Here is a 15,168-nt window from a genome sequence, read left to right on the forward strand (position 1 = left end):
ACAACCAGAAGTAACAGACTGGAGGTCTAAGACAGTAAAACAAGAAAGATAACTTGATATACCTCTGAAACAGTTGTCTTTCTTGTAGCATTACACAAATTGTGCTTTTATTAAGTTAATGTCCAAAAATGACAGCCAAAAGATGATGATGAACCATGTATCATCATCCAAAATCAGATCTTTAAACAAGCATTTACTCAATATCAAATTATATATTCACTGATGTTCATCTCTCTCTCTCTCTCTTTCTCTCTCAGTAACAACTCATGCATTTATCAATTAACAAAAAAAATTAATCTGTAATTGCATGATGGCAAAACATGTCTGTTTAAAATAATCCTAAATTAATTGTTAATATGTTGATTTTAATGGAACATCTTTTTAAAATAGGACACAGTTAAAAAATTTTCTTCAAAAGGTGAAGAGATTAAATACGTAAGGCCACACCAATGTAATTTCTTGTTCGTTGTACATCCAATGAAGAAACGACGAGTGGGCAAGGGATCAAATAATAAAGTTATTTTTTTTATTGTAGGTAAAATTTTTAGGATTTAATTAATAATAATATTATTTGAACAGTGTATAATACAGTGCATAATAAGACTGCGTGGGGTCCGACGAACAAGAAATTAAATTGGTGTGGCCTAAACTGAAAAATATTTAAAAATGTACGTATAGTTATGATTACACACTATATGATGTTACATTTTTTAAGCAGATGACCAAGATACATGAATGCATGCAACACTATAGAGAAACTGCCAATACAACAGTTTTTACATTCTGTTTTTGCAACATTCAAAGACAGTTCTGGCTTGAGCCTTCCAATATTGCAATGTGTGGTTACCCGAATATTAAAGTATACATATGAAATCAAGGTGGGCAAAATTCTCTGGGCTGTTTAAAATTCTGATATTTGGAGACAAAATTTTGATAATTCTTTTCTAACAAATACTGCAACCTTTTCCATAATTCTAGTAAGAAAATTTAGGGGGAGGGGGCAAAATGGAGCAAACTCCATGAATAATAGTCTTCAAATTCATGTAATGATTACAAAATGGTTTTAATGTGATGTATCTAGTCACTATACAGGACGAAACTGTACCATTCTGTGAGTCAACTGAAAAGTAACTGAAAGGTAATTGATCAGTGAATGAAAGGTAACTGAAAGGTGACTCAAAGGTAACTGAAAGGTGAATAAAAGGTAACTGAAAGGTGACTAAAATGTAACTGAAATGTGACAAAGGGAACTGACCGGTGACTCAAAGGTGAATAAAAGGTACCTGAAAGGGACTAAAAGGTGACTGAAAGGTGTATGAAAGGTAAAATAAAGGTAACTGAGAGGTAACATAAAGGGAACTTTAAATGGCATACATTCAGTCACCTTTCCAGACTTCAAAACTACATTTTTTGACCCAATGGCAGTTAGTTTCATCTTGTGTTATATGCATGGTGTGAAGCTCTTTATAGCAATAGCTTTATTAAACCCGTCTTCAAGATATATTACATAATGTAATAAAAAAAAACAATTTTTGTCAAAAAATATGGTTTTCTAATTCTGCAATCAGACTTTTTATTTTATAATATGCTAATCTTTTACCTTACATTCAGGTAAAGATGACACATTATATTATTTATAGCTTAATTAATGGTAGATTTTTAGGATACATCTTTTATGAGCTTCTTATATGCATGATTGTAGCATTCTACATAAAAATCAATATTCATAGGTGCAGGTCGGTCATGCTTTAGAATTTATTAATATTATAAAAAATTGTATCAATTAGCAATTGCCAAATGATTTAATGTTCAGGAATGTATAATTATTCATGGTAAAAACTCTGGAGAAATCTTGTAGCATGCTAACCATGCCCCAAAGTCAAAGCATAAATGCTGTTAAACTCTCAATCAACATATCTGTTGAATGAAAAACTTATCAAACTGTTTGATGACAGAAGCTGATTGACAGAGGAAGATAAAAGAGGAACTAAAATCAGTCAGGGGTTTGCACTGATTTCAAGAATGACCATATTGTCTTTGAATTCTCATGTTTCCACTTACTTGAAAAAATCACATCTCTGAAAGCTTTTACAAAATTTCAATACCCATCCTTTAAATGATGTCACAATGATTTCTCATGTTTCACCATTTCTTCTTTAAGGACAAGATCTAGTAAATGATTTCAGAGTGTCTCTTAATAGAACAATTATGACATCATAATTAACTGATTTCTTAAATTTATTTTTCCCTGTACTTTCAGGCTTTAAAGGCATTACCATATGTAGAAAATGGAACAGTTTCCTGTCATTCTATATTAAATCATGAGAAAAGTAATCCCGATTCCTATATTCAATTTGACATTTATCACTCCGAGAACTGTTCAGAGTCATTTATATGATCATGGCTACACAACCTTGATAAGTGACCTTGAACTTTACCACTGGTCTAATCATGTGGCCTTCCACTACCTATCCAAAGAAATGGGGTACTCTATATGCTATTGTGCAAAAAAATGACTATTTATAGTAAATTCAACAGACGGTATTTTTTTTGCATGCATTATCAAAAATCAAAATCCAAGAACTTGCACATATCTGATATGTGTGCAATTGATCTGCAAAACCTCCTATCTTGAAATCTGTAGGAGAAGTTATCTGTACAATAAGGATACCCTTATGGCTACCCCCACTCACTCTGCCCACCTGATGGCCCACCGTTTTCACCATTTCAATCACAGGGTTTTTCCACTGGAAAACCCGATTTAAATCTTACGAAAAATTCAATGACGATAAAGGTGAGGCAGAAATGAATCTGTTTGTATAAAGATGAAAAGACATGCAGACCAAAATTGGTTTGCTATCTGAAGTTTAACAATTATCCAGTCTACAATACTAATATATAGCAGCATCTATATATATTGAACATTTATAACAAAAGAAAACAAATAAGGCTTGGAACCTTCAAATGCAATAATTAAACTGCAACAGAAAAATGCACCTTTAATTAAACTTCATTGACAGATCGACATATTTGAAAGCAAAATGGCAAAATGTTAATTTCTCAGGTACAAATCCTGGCTGGAGAAATTTTGGGACTCGTAGATGATAGTTTCTTAAAGTCAATGCATGACATCTTGAATACTGCATTTACCCTTGCAATGCAACAATGGCCAATCAAAATCTCTTAATCGTCCCAGTGTTAAATGAACTTCATCTCATAATTCTTTATTATAAGTACTCTTATAATTCTTTATTATAAGTACTGTTAAATTGCTTTACTTGATTTACTTATAAACTCTTGGATCTCAGAATTGCCAGAACAAACGACACTTTTCAAATTCTGAAATTGTATTAATGCAAATGAAAAACCTGGCCTGGCCATTAGATGATAATGACCTTACAGGGAGCTATGAACCGACAGCTTTCTTCAAAGAATACCAGCAACTTCTGCACTCTTTTTTCAAAGACATGTTCTCTGACAACATCGGTGTGCACGTTCATCTTACAGGTTAATGTATGTAGGCCATTAAAACGGTACGTCTCCTAATAGTGCAGCACACAATCTCATAGCTTTAAACAGGTGATTAAACAAGCCAAAAATTTGCACAAAACGCCTTATCTCTTTTCTACATACGATTTGCATCAATCTTTCTAAACAGGAGATTTAATTTTGAGATTCATATTTTAAAACACATTGAAAACCAAAAAAAATAAGTTGTAATTTTGATCAAATCATCTCTGGTGATCAATCCTTTTGCTGTGCATAATTAACCAAAAAAAACATGTATACATCCCACAGTCATTTGTTTTCACAACTTATGTATACATCCCACATTATTCTATCATGTCATTTGTTTTCACAACAATAATATGTTCTTAGAGGCAACATCTTATATTCACAAGGACAATGTCTATAAATATTCTGAATCAGGTATAGTTTACTCTGTTGATGAAATTTTCCAATTACAACCCTTGATATTTGATATACTTGCAGTGCTATATTCGTTACATGAGACATCCCATTTACACAAACTATATGCTAACCTCTGCTTCCCCTTAGAATTAACCTGCATATAACCAGTTGTCTTGATAACTTGGTCAATCATTATGCAATACCAAAATATCAAAGAAATTGCACAATAGCAAATAAGTGTCATATTTAAAGTCAATGATAAGATGTAATTCTGTTATTCATTTCATCTCCTGAGAGTCATAGCATTCCACATTAGACAAAACCACCAATATAATCTAGATAAATAATGTGATTGTCTGCCACATATAGGAACTATTTAAGGTCCATGGACCACACAACACATCAAAAGTTGCAATTCTCAAGAGATTTTTTTTACTCATTTTTTGAAACAAATCGATCGAAAGAAATATACAAGTAGTATTTGATTAAAAATATCTTTCATCCAACTTATGGGTTTTTTAGTATAGTCCTCCTCATAGAGGAACAATATGCCCATTGGCCACATAGCTCATCTGAGTAGAATCTGACCCAACTTGTTCCTAAGTAAATTATGATCCGATATCAATACCAAACTTTAAAAATGCACAACGTTTTTCTTAAAACTCCAAACTGAAATGTGTCCAATCTGTCCACTTTCTTAATACAAGCTAGCAGACATTGCTTTATCTGAGCCAGATCATTCATATTATGGTCACATTCAGCTTGCATTGCTAGTATGAAGACATGTTGTAGCTGCTTATAGATATGTGCACAGAATACAAGTAGTGATGTTTCCCTCAAGTAAAGTGTAATCGAAGGAGCCAATTGGAATGGGGCAGGAGATACCTATAATATTGGTTGTATATATAAGGGTAGACCTTGTCTTCGGAAGTCCTACATCAAGATACAGCACTCTATACCATCTAATGCCTGTGATGGTAAATAACTAATGGGTCACTGACCAAAGAAAGAAAGCATGTCACATAAAGAGAGAGAGATGGGTTCTAAATTACATCCTAGGAGCATACAATGCTGTATACAACTAATGTATCTAGTGGTGAAGATCCTCTAATATGTAACATTAGTGTCCCACATTCCATACAGCATAGTGCATAGTACGCCACTGTAGGTTTGTAAAAACATTTCAATCACTGTCACCGTACATGTCTTGCATATTGTACGAGTCTTTACCTTTGCCTGGGTTCAACAACCTGAGCAAAAACATTATTATTGTCTTGTAGCTTTATTTGCTGCAATGATAATCAAGTAAAAATACATGCATTGATCCAAAATTACATCTATTTAAAACTGATTGAATCAGTGCAGCACTGATTATAAACATGCTGAGTACTGGTATAAATGGTAACAGAAATTCACCACATGTTCAAGATATTCAATATGGTCAACTAACACAAAAAAAATTCAAGAATACTTAAATGTTTATCGTTAGACTTTGCACCTGTGCATTTTCGAAGCCTCTAAGAGAGAATAAGATAACAAAAATGTCAAAAGGGATTCTGGTTCAACAGACAAAAAATCCAAGAAACAAAATGAAACATTTCCGGATCACTTGTAATGCCTAAAAATACACATGGATATAGAATTTGTCACAGGAACATGATAAACATAAATCTCTATCCATTGACATCACTTTGAAGTTGATATTTGGACAGATATTTCATAAAGAAGCCTAAAATCAAAAGTGCAAGATAATGATTTCAAAAAATATTCATCCATGGCAAATTTTATTTCAAAGCTAAGAATTTTATAAATTTAGAAAGAAAAAAATAACAACCTAAAAAGGTAGGTGGACATTCTTCATTTTTTTGTTCCTGCATAAATTTTCATGACATAAAGAATTCAGACTACGAAAAATGCGAATATCCATCAGTCTTCTGCGGACTTTTACAGCAGTAATTAACACACACAATCCATGACAGTTTGGCACTTCCTTAACTGAATGCATAATTAATATGTCTACGCTACTACTTACATGTCTTATTACTCGGCTACCAGATCCGTTAAATGTGGAAAAATAAACATTCGAGCGAATTGTCACAGATCAAATATGACTCGGGCAAACACAAAAATTAGTTTAAACATCCTTAGAAATCTCGTTTTTCCATACATATTGAATCCATCAATGGAAAAGAGGCCATCCAAGTGCCTGTGTAATTTTTTTTTTTTCTATTTTCAAACTTCAAAGTTTAAATTAATAATCTATTTTTCTATCGATCGAGACACCATCCTGTTTGGCTCTCTGAGAATGTAAACGGAAAATTCACACCACATCAACACAATGTACAGGGTTTTATGTTCTGTAGATGGCACCCTATAGTGAACAGAAAGGTTCTATACCATGCTCCCAATTTGACAAAAGTGCATACACTGTGTACTCTTAGCATAAACATTATACTTAGACCGAAAATAGATTATATACTCTTCAAAAGAACGAGGTGCTTTTCTGCACCAGTTAATACTCCTATACATTAAGACATGCAATCGACAATGTGAACATATCTTCTTGAAACAATTATGAACAGACATTTGGACAAGGAGAGAACCCAAAATACATATGGTGTGGAGATTCTTACAGAGGACTAGGCCTATATTTATATCTACCATTCCAATCAGTGAAGTCAACACAATTTAAAGAGATTAATCAAAATCTAACAATTATAATGCATGGCCATGCAAGTCAACTTGCACATTTAACATTCATTCATAAAGTTTCTAAGAGGATTACCAGTACCTTTATAGCAGCCAAAATACTGTACAAATTCTAACTTCAAACATAATACCGGCAGTTGATTTGCTGATCTGTTGCTGCCATTTATGAATTGATCATAATAATTATACATTACTGTATATGTTAATATTATTACAGAATGTGGTTATCTAAATAGGGATTTATCTACTGGATGTTATCGTAGATTCCTTATTTTATGCGAGTTAACTTAATTCCGCGATTCAACAGATTTTGCATCAAATCGCGGGAATAAAAAATACGCAAACAGCGATTTTTTTTTTATATCATAATTTCAAATACTTTACATCTGCTCGAAAAATAATAGCGAGATTTCAAAATCCACAAGATTAGCTTCTCGCGATTTAACACGGACATTTATTCCTCACTTTTAATTAAGAATTTACAGTATATTAGTTATAAGACTTGCCTCTATCAGGTGTGGGTCATTATAATGTGATCACATACTAAAGCATTAGGATATATGGGTAAAATCCCTATAATTAAATTCGTTCAACATGTAAACATCTCTACTTGTTCCAGCTAAAGTCCTTCCTCAGTGAGAAAAAAAAACCCTGATATCAGCTTACAGCTACTTCCTCTTACAAATACACATGTACTCAAGACCGGGAAAAGTCCATACAACCAGCACTGCTTATAAGTATTGCTGTATAGTAATGACATCAATGAAATTAATATTTCATTAACAAACCGATCTTGCACTCAGGGTCTCGTCTGATCTCGAAGTTCTTTTCCTTTCAGGTGATGCATTGTGCTTTAATTGATGATGCCACACAGTTCTCTCAAGGTTTATATAATACAAATGTACTCAGTTCAATACACTCAAGTACAAATCAGAGAGACCGCTGTAGGACAATATAAAGACTGAAGTTGGCATGCCTGATGTTAATGAAAGGAAACTTAAAATGTCTGACAACTGGAGGCTATGATATTAAGAACACCTAAGCAAGAAATATAGACCATAAGGGATGTCAATGAGTTCTTGACTCAGTTAACTGCTTTAAGTCTATACTTTTCCTACTCAGTTTCTTGCCACAAAGTTAATAAAATTCAATTTGGAAGGCCTGATTTAATTCTCAAAGTGACACAGTTTTGTGAGTAAAAATTCATCTTATGATAAGATTGAACTAGTCCATTATCATGTAATTATTAATAACTGTTTAAAATATCATACATTTATTACAATCTAGTACAGATTTTGATTATAAATTAAATATTACTAAAATAAAAATATGTTGCAGGTAAAGATGCATTTTTTTGCCTGAAACATGTGAAAAGGGCATATAGTGAAATTGACACATGACAATATTTTTCTAAATGAGGATTCAAATGTCACTTATAAAACTTAAAATGCCCTCGGCTATCCAACTAAGTTATCTCAGTGAAAGAGGAATTCCTTATAATAATCAAGGATGTATCTGAACTTCCTTTCCTATAGTCAGATATGGTTGTTGGAATTAACCAGTCAACCATACTTTCACCCTGATTGTACTATAATATATTTCTCTTTGATCACTTCAGGGTAGCTACCTCTCTAAAAAAAAAAAAAAAACCCAGCATATTAAGTCAAGGAACAGATAGCAGAGTGAATTTCAAGTGGAAAACAACTAAGTGATCTGAACAATTCCAAATGCCTTTAGCAGGCTATTAGACCATCTATAACCTTTCTGTAAAGCCAAAGCTATATATAAACCATTAATTTTCCCCCCTGTCTGTGCAACCACGAGATCATTAGCCCCATTGATTGGACCTACTGTTCTTAGTACACTGTTTGGATGGAGCTTTACAGTCAATATAATGGTCTGGTTTTTAAAAAGACATAGTGGAAAAAAAAGAATGTGTACTGCCTGACCTCCATTACGTGTCTTATTGATTTCAGACAACACAAAGACTGTGACCTATGGCAAAATGAAGAACAATGGATTTTATGCCTTCCTGTTGGGTACTTCGTAAAGTTCCAGCAGCTGTCTTCTGACTGAACTAGTTTGCAGACAGTAAAAGAAATATATAGGTATTTTAGGTACACCATTTTTCGTTCATTTGCGTTCCAAGTGTCAGCTCATATATTTACACTTTAATACAATTAATCTCAAATGGAGCAATCTGGAACATGACCTAAATGACTGTAAGAAAGGTAATTAAATTGGCAAAAAAATCATGTTGGGCTTCTTAATACATCAATTGTGCAAACCTATTGAATTTCCAAACACAATGAGAAAAACCCATAAATTCCATTGATAACTAAATCAAAATTATAAATAATGTACGAGTTCCTCAATCTGGAAAGAAAACACATGTTTGATTTCAAAAACAAGAAGACAAGTGGCCTAGAAAAATGTGAAGACATTTGAATCTTAGGGAAGAACACATGTTCAATTCAGAAAACATTATGACCAAAACGTACCAAGTACTTTAAGGTCCCAATGAACAGTTTCAAGATATAGGTAAAGGATGTGTAACATGGAAGTCATGAATCCCCTGTTCACGGTGATTTTCTCTGACAGCAAAACAAGGGCCCAAGCTCGACTGTTACACAGCTCAGCGAATTTGATTAGGTGGTCGTATCTTGCTGACGTCATTACAATTTCCTGTATAAAGTTTACATTCATGCTGTGATCATCAAACTAATACAATCACAATTTGTTCAATCATTTTTGCCCTAAAAAAAAATTTTGCCTTTGAAAGAGATATTTGAGGCTTCGTTAATCAAAAGAAAAGATAGACCCGTCATTGAGTTGCAGATATTTTTGGGGTGAAATGTTATGCAATGGATCGCAAAACGTTTGTGATCTATGGTTGGAACATATTAATACTTAGCTATTGGCAACCTTACACAGTTTGCAATGATTGCCCAAAAGATTCCATAACAGGTTCTTGGGGTTTTTGTTGTTGATTTTATGCTGCGCATTAATAGGCTGTTTGATTAGTAATGATATTATATTCTCATTTTTTTTTCTATTTTTCCCAGGTAAGTCCAATGTTTGGTGTACTTCTGCCTTTGGGGTTTCATTTTTTATTTCTTGAATGTTGATCTTCTTTTTTTAAATTCTTGTATTTCTTCTCTTTGGTATATTTGTTTTTAAAGTGCATTTTTTTTTTTGGGGGGGGGGAACATTGTAAAAGACCCTATCTGTTAAAATTTATGCACAGGTGCAATAACAAATAGGAGAAAAATACATTAAATATTAACTCAGCTCTTAAATGTACAAGTTAATATAAACACAAATCTTGCATTGCCAAGTGATAACCCTACATCAGAACATCTACTACCAGTGCATTGTACTTATCTTTTTCAGTCTGACACTTTCATCTGATCACAGTATAAGAACTTAACTACCAAGTACTAATTAAAAAATTATGATCCCCTATCTAGCTCATCAGGTTTCAAAAAAAAATATTGCAGGACTGCAAACTTAGTACCTGTGACTGAGATGAATTTCATAATAACTAAATCATTGTTCAACTCATTTTTGCAAATAAAATAAATGAAAACCAGTGCATATGAGAAGAACTAATGTTGCAAAGGGATCAGCATCCTGTGTGTTAATTAGCACAGTTCAGCCAAATTTATACAGGATCCAACATATTGTCAAACTTGCTTGAGAACTAGAGCAATATCCACGCAACCTCAAATTGTTTAGTTATATAGGTTTTGGGAGCTGTATACTAGAACTAAATAGGACAATCAGAAAGGAGCGTTTTCTCATGCAAGAGCACTATGCGCTAGCTGCAGAAAAATAACAAAAGGTCTTACAAAACTTTAGATTTACTTAAGGCCATGAATGTAACATTAAAGCCAAATATTTCCAGCAGAGTATTTAAAAAACACTAAACAGAAAGTATTGATTTGTTGGATCAAAGGTATAAAACCATATGCAACATAACCTTAAGTTATAGCCTCCCTCTACAAAAGCTAAATTGGGATTTTTTTTTTAAAATTGAATGCATAGCTGCAATATTTCAAACAATTTGTTCTTACATACACATACCATAGAATGACACTATACCTGTACAAGGTCTGGTACATAGATCTTTACAGAAAGTAATGGAATCTATAGATATGTAGGAGAAAATGTGGGTACACAGACAATTAAGGATCTGATAGAAATATTCCATATTACAAATATACCTTTGATACCTGACTTCCAACGCAGGCAGTCGATCAATATGTATACGAGTTAAATGTTTTGCAAAATTCAAAACGCGTATGTGTCTTGTTTTTTGTTTTTTTTAACAAACTGACCTTAATTGATATTCTTAATATAGTCAATCATCTCGTAAATTAAGATAAAATCTTTGCTGTTTTGTTTCTTTTTTTAACAAACTGACCTAGATATTCTTATTATAAATCACCTCGTTAATTAAATATAAACATGTGTTGACAATAGATTGGGACATAAATTCACTCTGAACATTTTTTATTCATTTTTAAGAAAAAAAGATTTTCTCTGATTTTAATGCCGTAAATCCACATGTTGATTTTAAAATTACAAATGGATTATAAATCAGATTTCAGAAAAATTTTCAATAAAATTAGGAAAAATAATCAAATTAAGATCAATGAATTTCTGGAATTACAGTTTTGTGATGCATTATTTATGGGTTTCTCTCAATTTCATGAGTTGAAAGGATTCGATCGCATCATGGACCCTTGAGGTTATAATACTGACCATATTGTCCAGGTCAGTTGCTCTTAAATCATTTAAAAATATGTCATGCAACCTATAAACTTCCAAAGAAAATGGGGCTTATAAATCAACCATCAAAGACTCAATGTATTTTACACTTTTATTTCAAAACACTGAATCTTTTCATGTTTGCTTGACTCGGTGTTTTAGTATATTTTAAATTAGCTTAAGCAAGCACACCTGCCTTTCCATCACATCACCTGAGAGATAAACAGACCCAACAGTCCATCTCATCAAAATATGTGTAAACTTAATTACTTGCTGTCTTCAAACCAAATTACTCCAACAGTGTTTTGGCACTACTATGACCCCTTAGTGGTCCAGGATCTATAAATCAGGCCAAGAAAATTCACAAATCACTAGTACTGCACTTGCAAATAGGATGAAGATGAGGAAATTCTCCCAAGGACAAATAACAACACATCAGAAAATCTTATTCAGTACTTAAATTGAACTCAATTAAACATGTACTTGAGAACCTTATTTCTTAGTTCAAAGCTGCAACATCAGATAGAAATATTCCTGACAGAATTTCCTGTCATCCAAATTGATTGACATCATCCTCTCCTCAATCTATTTAGAATCTATCAAATGTTCTTTACTTTAATTATCCTAACATTACTCAAGCTCTTAATTCTATCCCCTGATCTTGCTGGTATTTATAAAATCCCATCATAATTCCCAAGGAACTTCGGTACATTGAGTCAATCAAATACCATGCAAAAACATGATACCAAACTTAAATCATTACAAGTCAAGTTAACCGAGGCTACAGGGTCAAATTTCTGTCCATGTTTGCAACTTATTTAATCACTTGATGGTTCATTAAAACATCATAAGGCTAAATTCTGAATTTATAATGCCTGCAATGCTGATACATGCAATTTACACTTGGTGTTCTTCAAGATGGGTATCCATAAAATGTATCAACTAGATCTATTAGGTCACCACATTCCTTATAAAGTTCACTTAATTTTTTTCGGTTAGCTATAAGGTCTTTTCAAAAAGCAACAAAATTTAAAGGCAATTGAAATTCAAAATCAGTGTCATAGATAAATCAGCAAGAAGGTTATTTCCTAGATAAAAGGATTTGATTTAATGAATACCCTGTACATTTTCAAAACTTTAGGAACAAAACAAAACCTCAGATGCACATGTATGTAACAGAACATGGAAGGCATGTTATTGTCCTATGAACCACCGATTGCAACAGCTGCATTCAAGTTATCCAGATGCACCAGTTTTTCTCCAGCGATTTGCCAACTGTTACATGTATTGAAACTTTCAATATTTTTTTCATTGATAAAATCATGTCAGCTCAATATTTTATACACCTTTATTTGTGGAGTTGATTATCAATTAATCTCTACAACCTCAAGTTTTAATTAATATCTGCAGAGAGAAAAAAATTGCTTCAAATAAATTCAAATTGAATCAGGCCACCAAACATAATTTCAAGAACAAGCAAACTATCTAATATATACATGTCAAGACAATTAGGCCTTCATTTATTAAAATAAGCTACTAGCTTACTGTAACAGTGTTCTGCAATATGTCCAATGCGAGCCTCACCCATCTTCTCTTTGGAGAGTGGGGAAGGGGTTTTATGTTCCTCAGATGGATGGATAATGAGACTTACGGAATTACTCCTTTAGCTGACCACTGCAACATGTGCTTAGCTTAATTCTCTTACAAGAGTGTCGAGACAAATATTGTTTTAAAAGATTACCGGTACAAAGAAATTAGGTTTATTTAGGCATTTTGATACCCGCGCATTAACTCGCACTGTGCATCGCAAAAACAGGGTTATTAGTATCTAAAACGATTCCCTTTCCAGCTGTATGCAATTTCATTCATTGAATATCTTGTTCCTGTGTTTATGCTGTATGAAACTTAATTATTGGCACTTTAGAGTCACACTTAATCCCATCATACATTCCTCCGAATATAACTGTCAAAATATATACAATCTCGCTGTATATATTAATTTCTTAATCCACCTCAATCTTTTCGCTAGTTTAAATGGACTAGCCTTACAACCATAACCTATGCATGACAATTAACAAAATCATAATCCTTAATGGAACTTTCAAGATCATTACAGACATCAGCAATTTTTCAAAAACACATTGTAGCATTTAATAATTGTGAATAGACAACTTCTTTTTCATGAAAGGTTAATTAAAATTCACATAAGGTATATCATGTAAAATCAAATTGCCCATTTTCTTAGAAACTAACTGTATTTACCTGTTCTCCCGACTTGAATAAATCCTAAACGCATGCACAAAATTAGACAAGTTAATCAATACACACCGTACTGAACTCTAGTGACTTTTGACTTCATGGAAGCCAGCAACATGCATGGCCCCTGATTTTAACAAAGCTTCTCTCTCTTAAATGAACGTGGCTCGATCGAGCTTTCTTTGGTAAATATTATGACGGCCATGGCACTATATATTGATCAATACCTTGTTTTGATCGACAGAGAATTCACCCAATTGTTCACCATATGTACATAACCTTGTAGCACTGACAAGAACTCCTGCATAATATGTAATGGTCTAATCAGGAATCATTGATCAAACTCTCTTTCCTTCACACACTAGTGATCGGAAGTGTTCATAAACTGTATACAGCTATAGTGTATTTGTGACACCTGCCATGCAGTACCAATTGTAATCCAGGATTAGTTAAAAGTCTCTCTCCACTAACAGTGATCTCTGGTATGGTAACATCCTGCTTCTAATTTTATCCTTTAGTACCGTGTCACTACCCTTGTGTACTACCAATTTAACACAGTCGCTCATCCTAACAACCTCTTCACTTTCTATAAATAAACCTTATAACACTTCTACTTACCACTAATCTTCAAGCCCAGAAAACACAGCTTTCATTAAAAAAAAAATCTCCGTTCAAGAGGTAAATTCTTGCGAATTTCCTCTCATTTACATTCCTTCGGCTCTCTGTGTGTGTATATACACAAGCCAAAAAAAAAATGCAAAGTACATCAAGTGCGCACTCGGTTCACCTTGTGAAAAGCTATCTGGGTCATGTCGAACTAAAAAAAATACGAATCACATTCAAGTACAGGGGATTTATGTTTACCTACACACACACATGCACACATTCGACAGCAGGCCTTGGAAACACTGTAAAGTCTTTAACTATTGTGTTAAAACCTGTGCACAACAAAACCTGCTACATGGCCAAAAAAACAATTTAGATCCTAGTGATTTAATTTTCATCATATCTACAGATTATCTGACACTAATGCACTTACCTAGTTTGAGAGAGGAGCCATGCTCTAGTAAGGGGATATTAAATGGATAGTGCTGTGAATACTGGCTAACAGATCCTGAAAAACACAGAGGGAGAGAGAAAACTGTACTCTACTGGTAATCAATGATTTCTCCCATATCACACAATGACTCGAACATCAAGACAAGCACTAAAAGTGCAGGGCTATAAATAGACATAAATATGCTTTATCCATGCTCTGCCGCTGTCCTCTTGCGACCCCAGTGACCTAGTTTAGATCATACTGCTGACCACTGGCTATACAGAAAGTTAAAGGGACCAAGAAATACTGGTCTACATTTCCCTCAATATCAATCATCATTTGTTGGTCAGGAACAAATAAATAATTCATTGTAAATGCAAGACATGATGTAATTTATAAATTATCTTATTGCATAACTTAATATGCATCTTAATTAGGTACACTAAATTGACTCAAATGTTGTAAAAAGATTAAATTAA

General features: G+C 33.2%; 1 protein-coding gene across 10 annotated transcripts in view; it reads right to left on the reverse strand.

Annotated features, from left to right (window-relative positions):
* LOC105336419 (vitamin D3 receptor) overlaps nucleotides 1-15,168 on the reverse strand; it is a 101,704-nt gene that overhangs the window by 50,234 nt on the left and 36,302 nt on the right. For 4 of the 10 annotated variants that reach the window (XM_034474406.2, XM_066070121.1, XM_034474408.2 and 1 more), the window contains one exon: nucleotides 14,690-14,764. The exons of 1 other annotated variant lie outside the window; for it this stretch is intronic. In XM_034474406.2, the coding sequence (XP_034330297.2) occupies nucleotides 14,690-14,764 (75 nt within the window). Of the gene's footprint in view, nucleotides 1-5,944; nucleotides 6,085-9,122; nucleotides 9,205-13,656; nucleotides 13,790-14,268; nucleotides 14,544-14,689; nucleotides 14,765-15,168 lie in introns of those variants that run through there. 5 more of the 10 variants (XM_034474413.2, XM_034474412.2, XM_034474409.2 and 2 more) reach the window with 5 other exon arrangements.

Source organism: Magallana gigas, chromosome 8, assembly GCF_963853765.1.
Source record: "Magallana gigas chromosome 8, xbMagGiga1.1, whole genome shotgun sequence".
NCBI classification, from domain to species: Eukaryota; Metazoa; Mollusca; class Bivalvia; order Ostreida; family Ostreidae; genus Magallana; species Magallana gigas.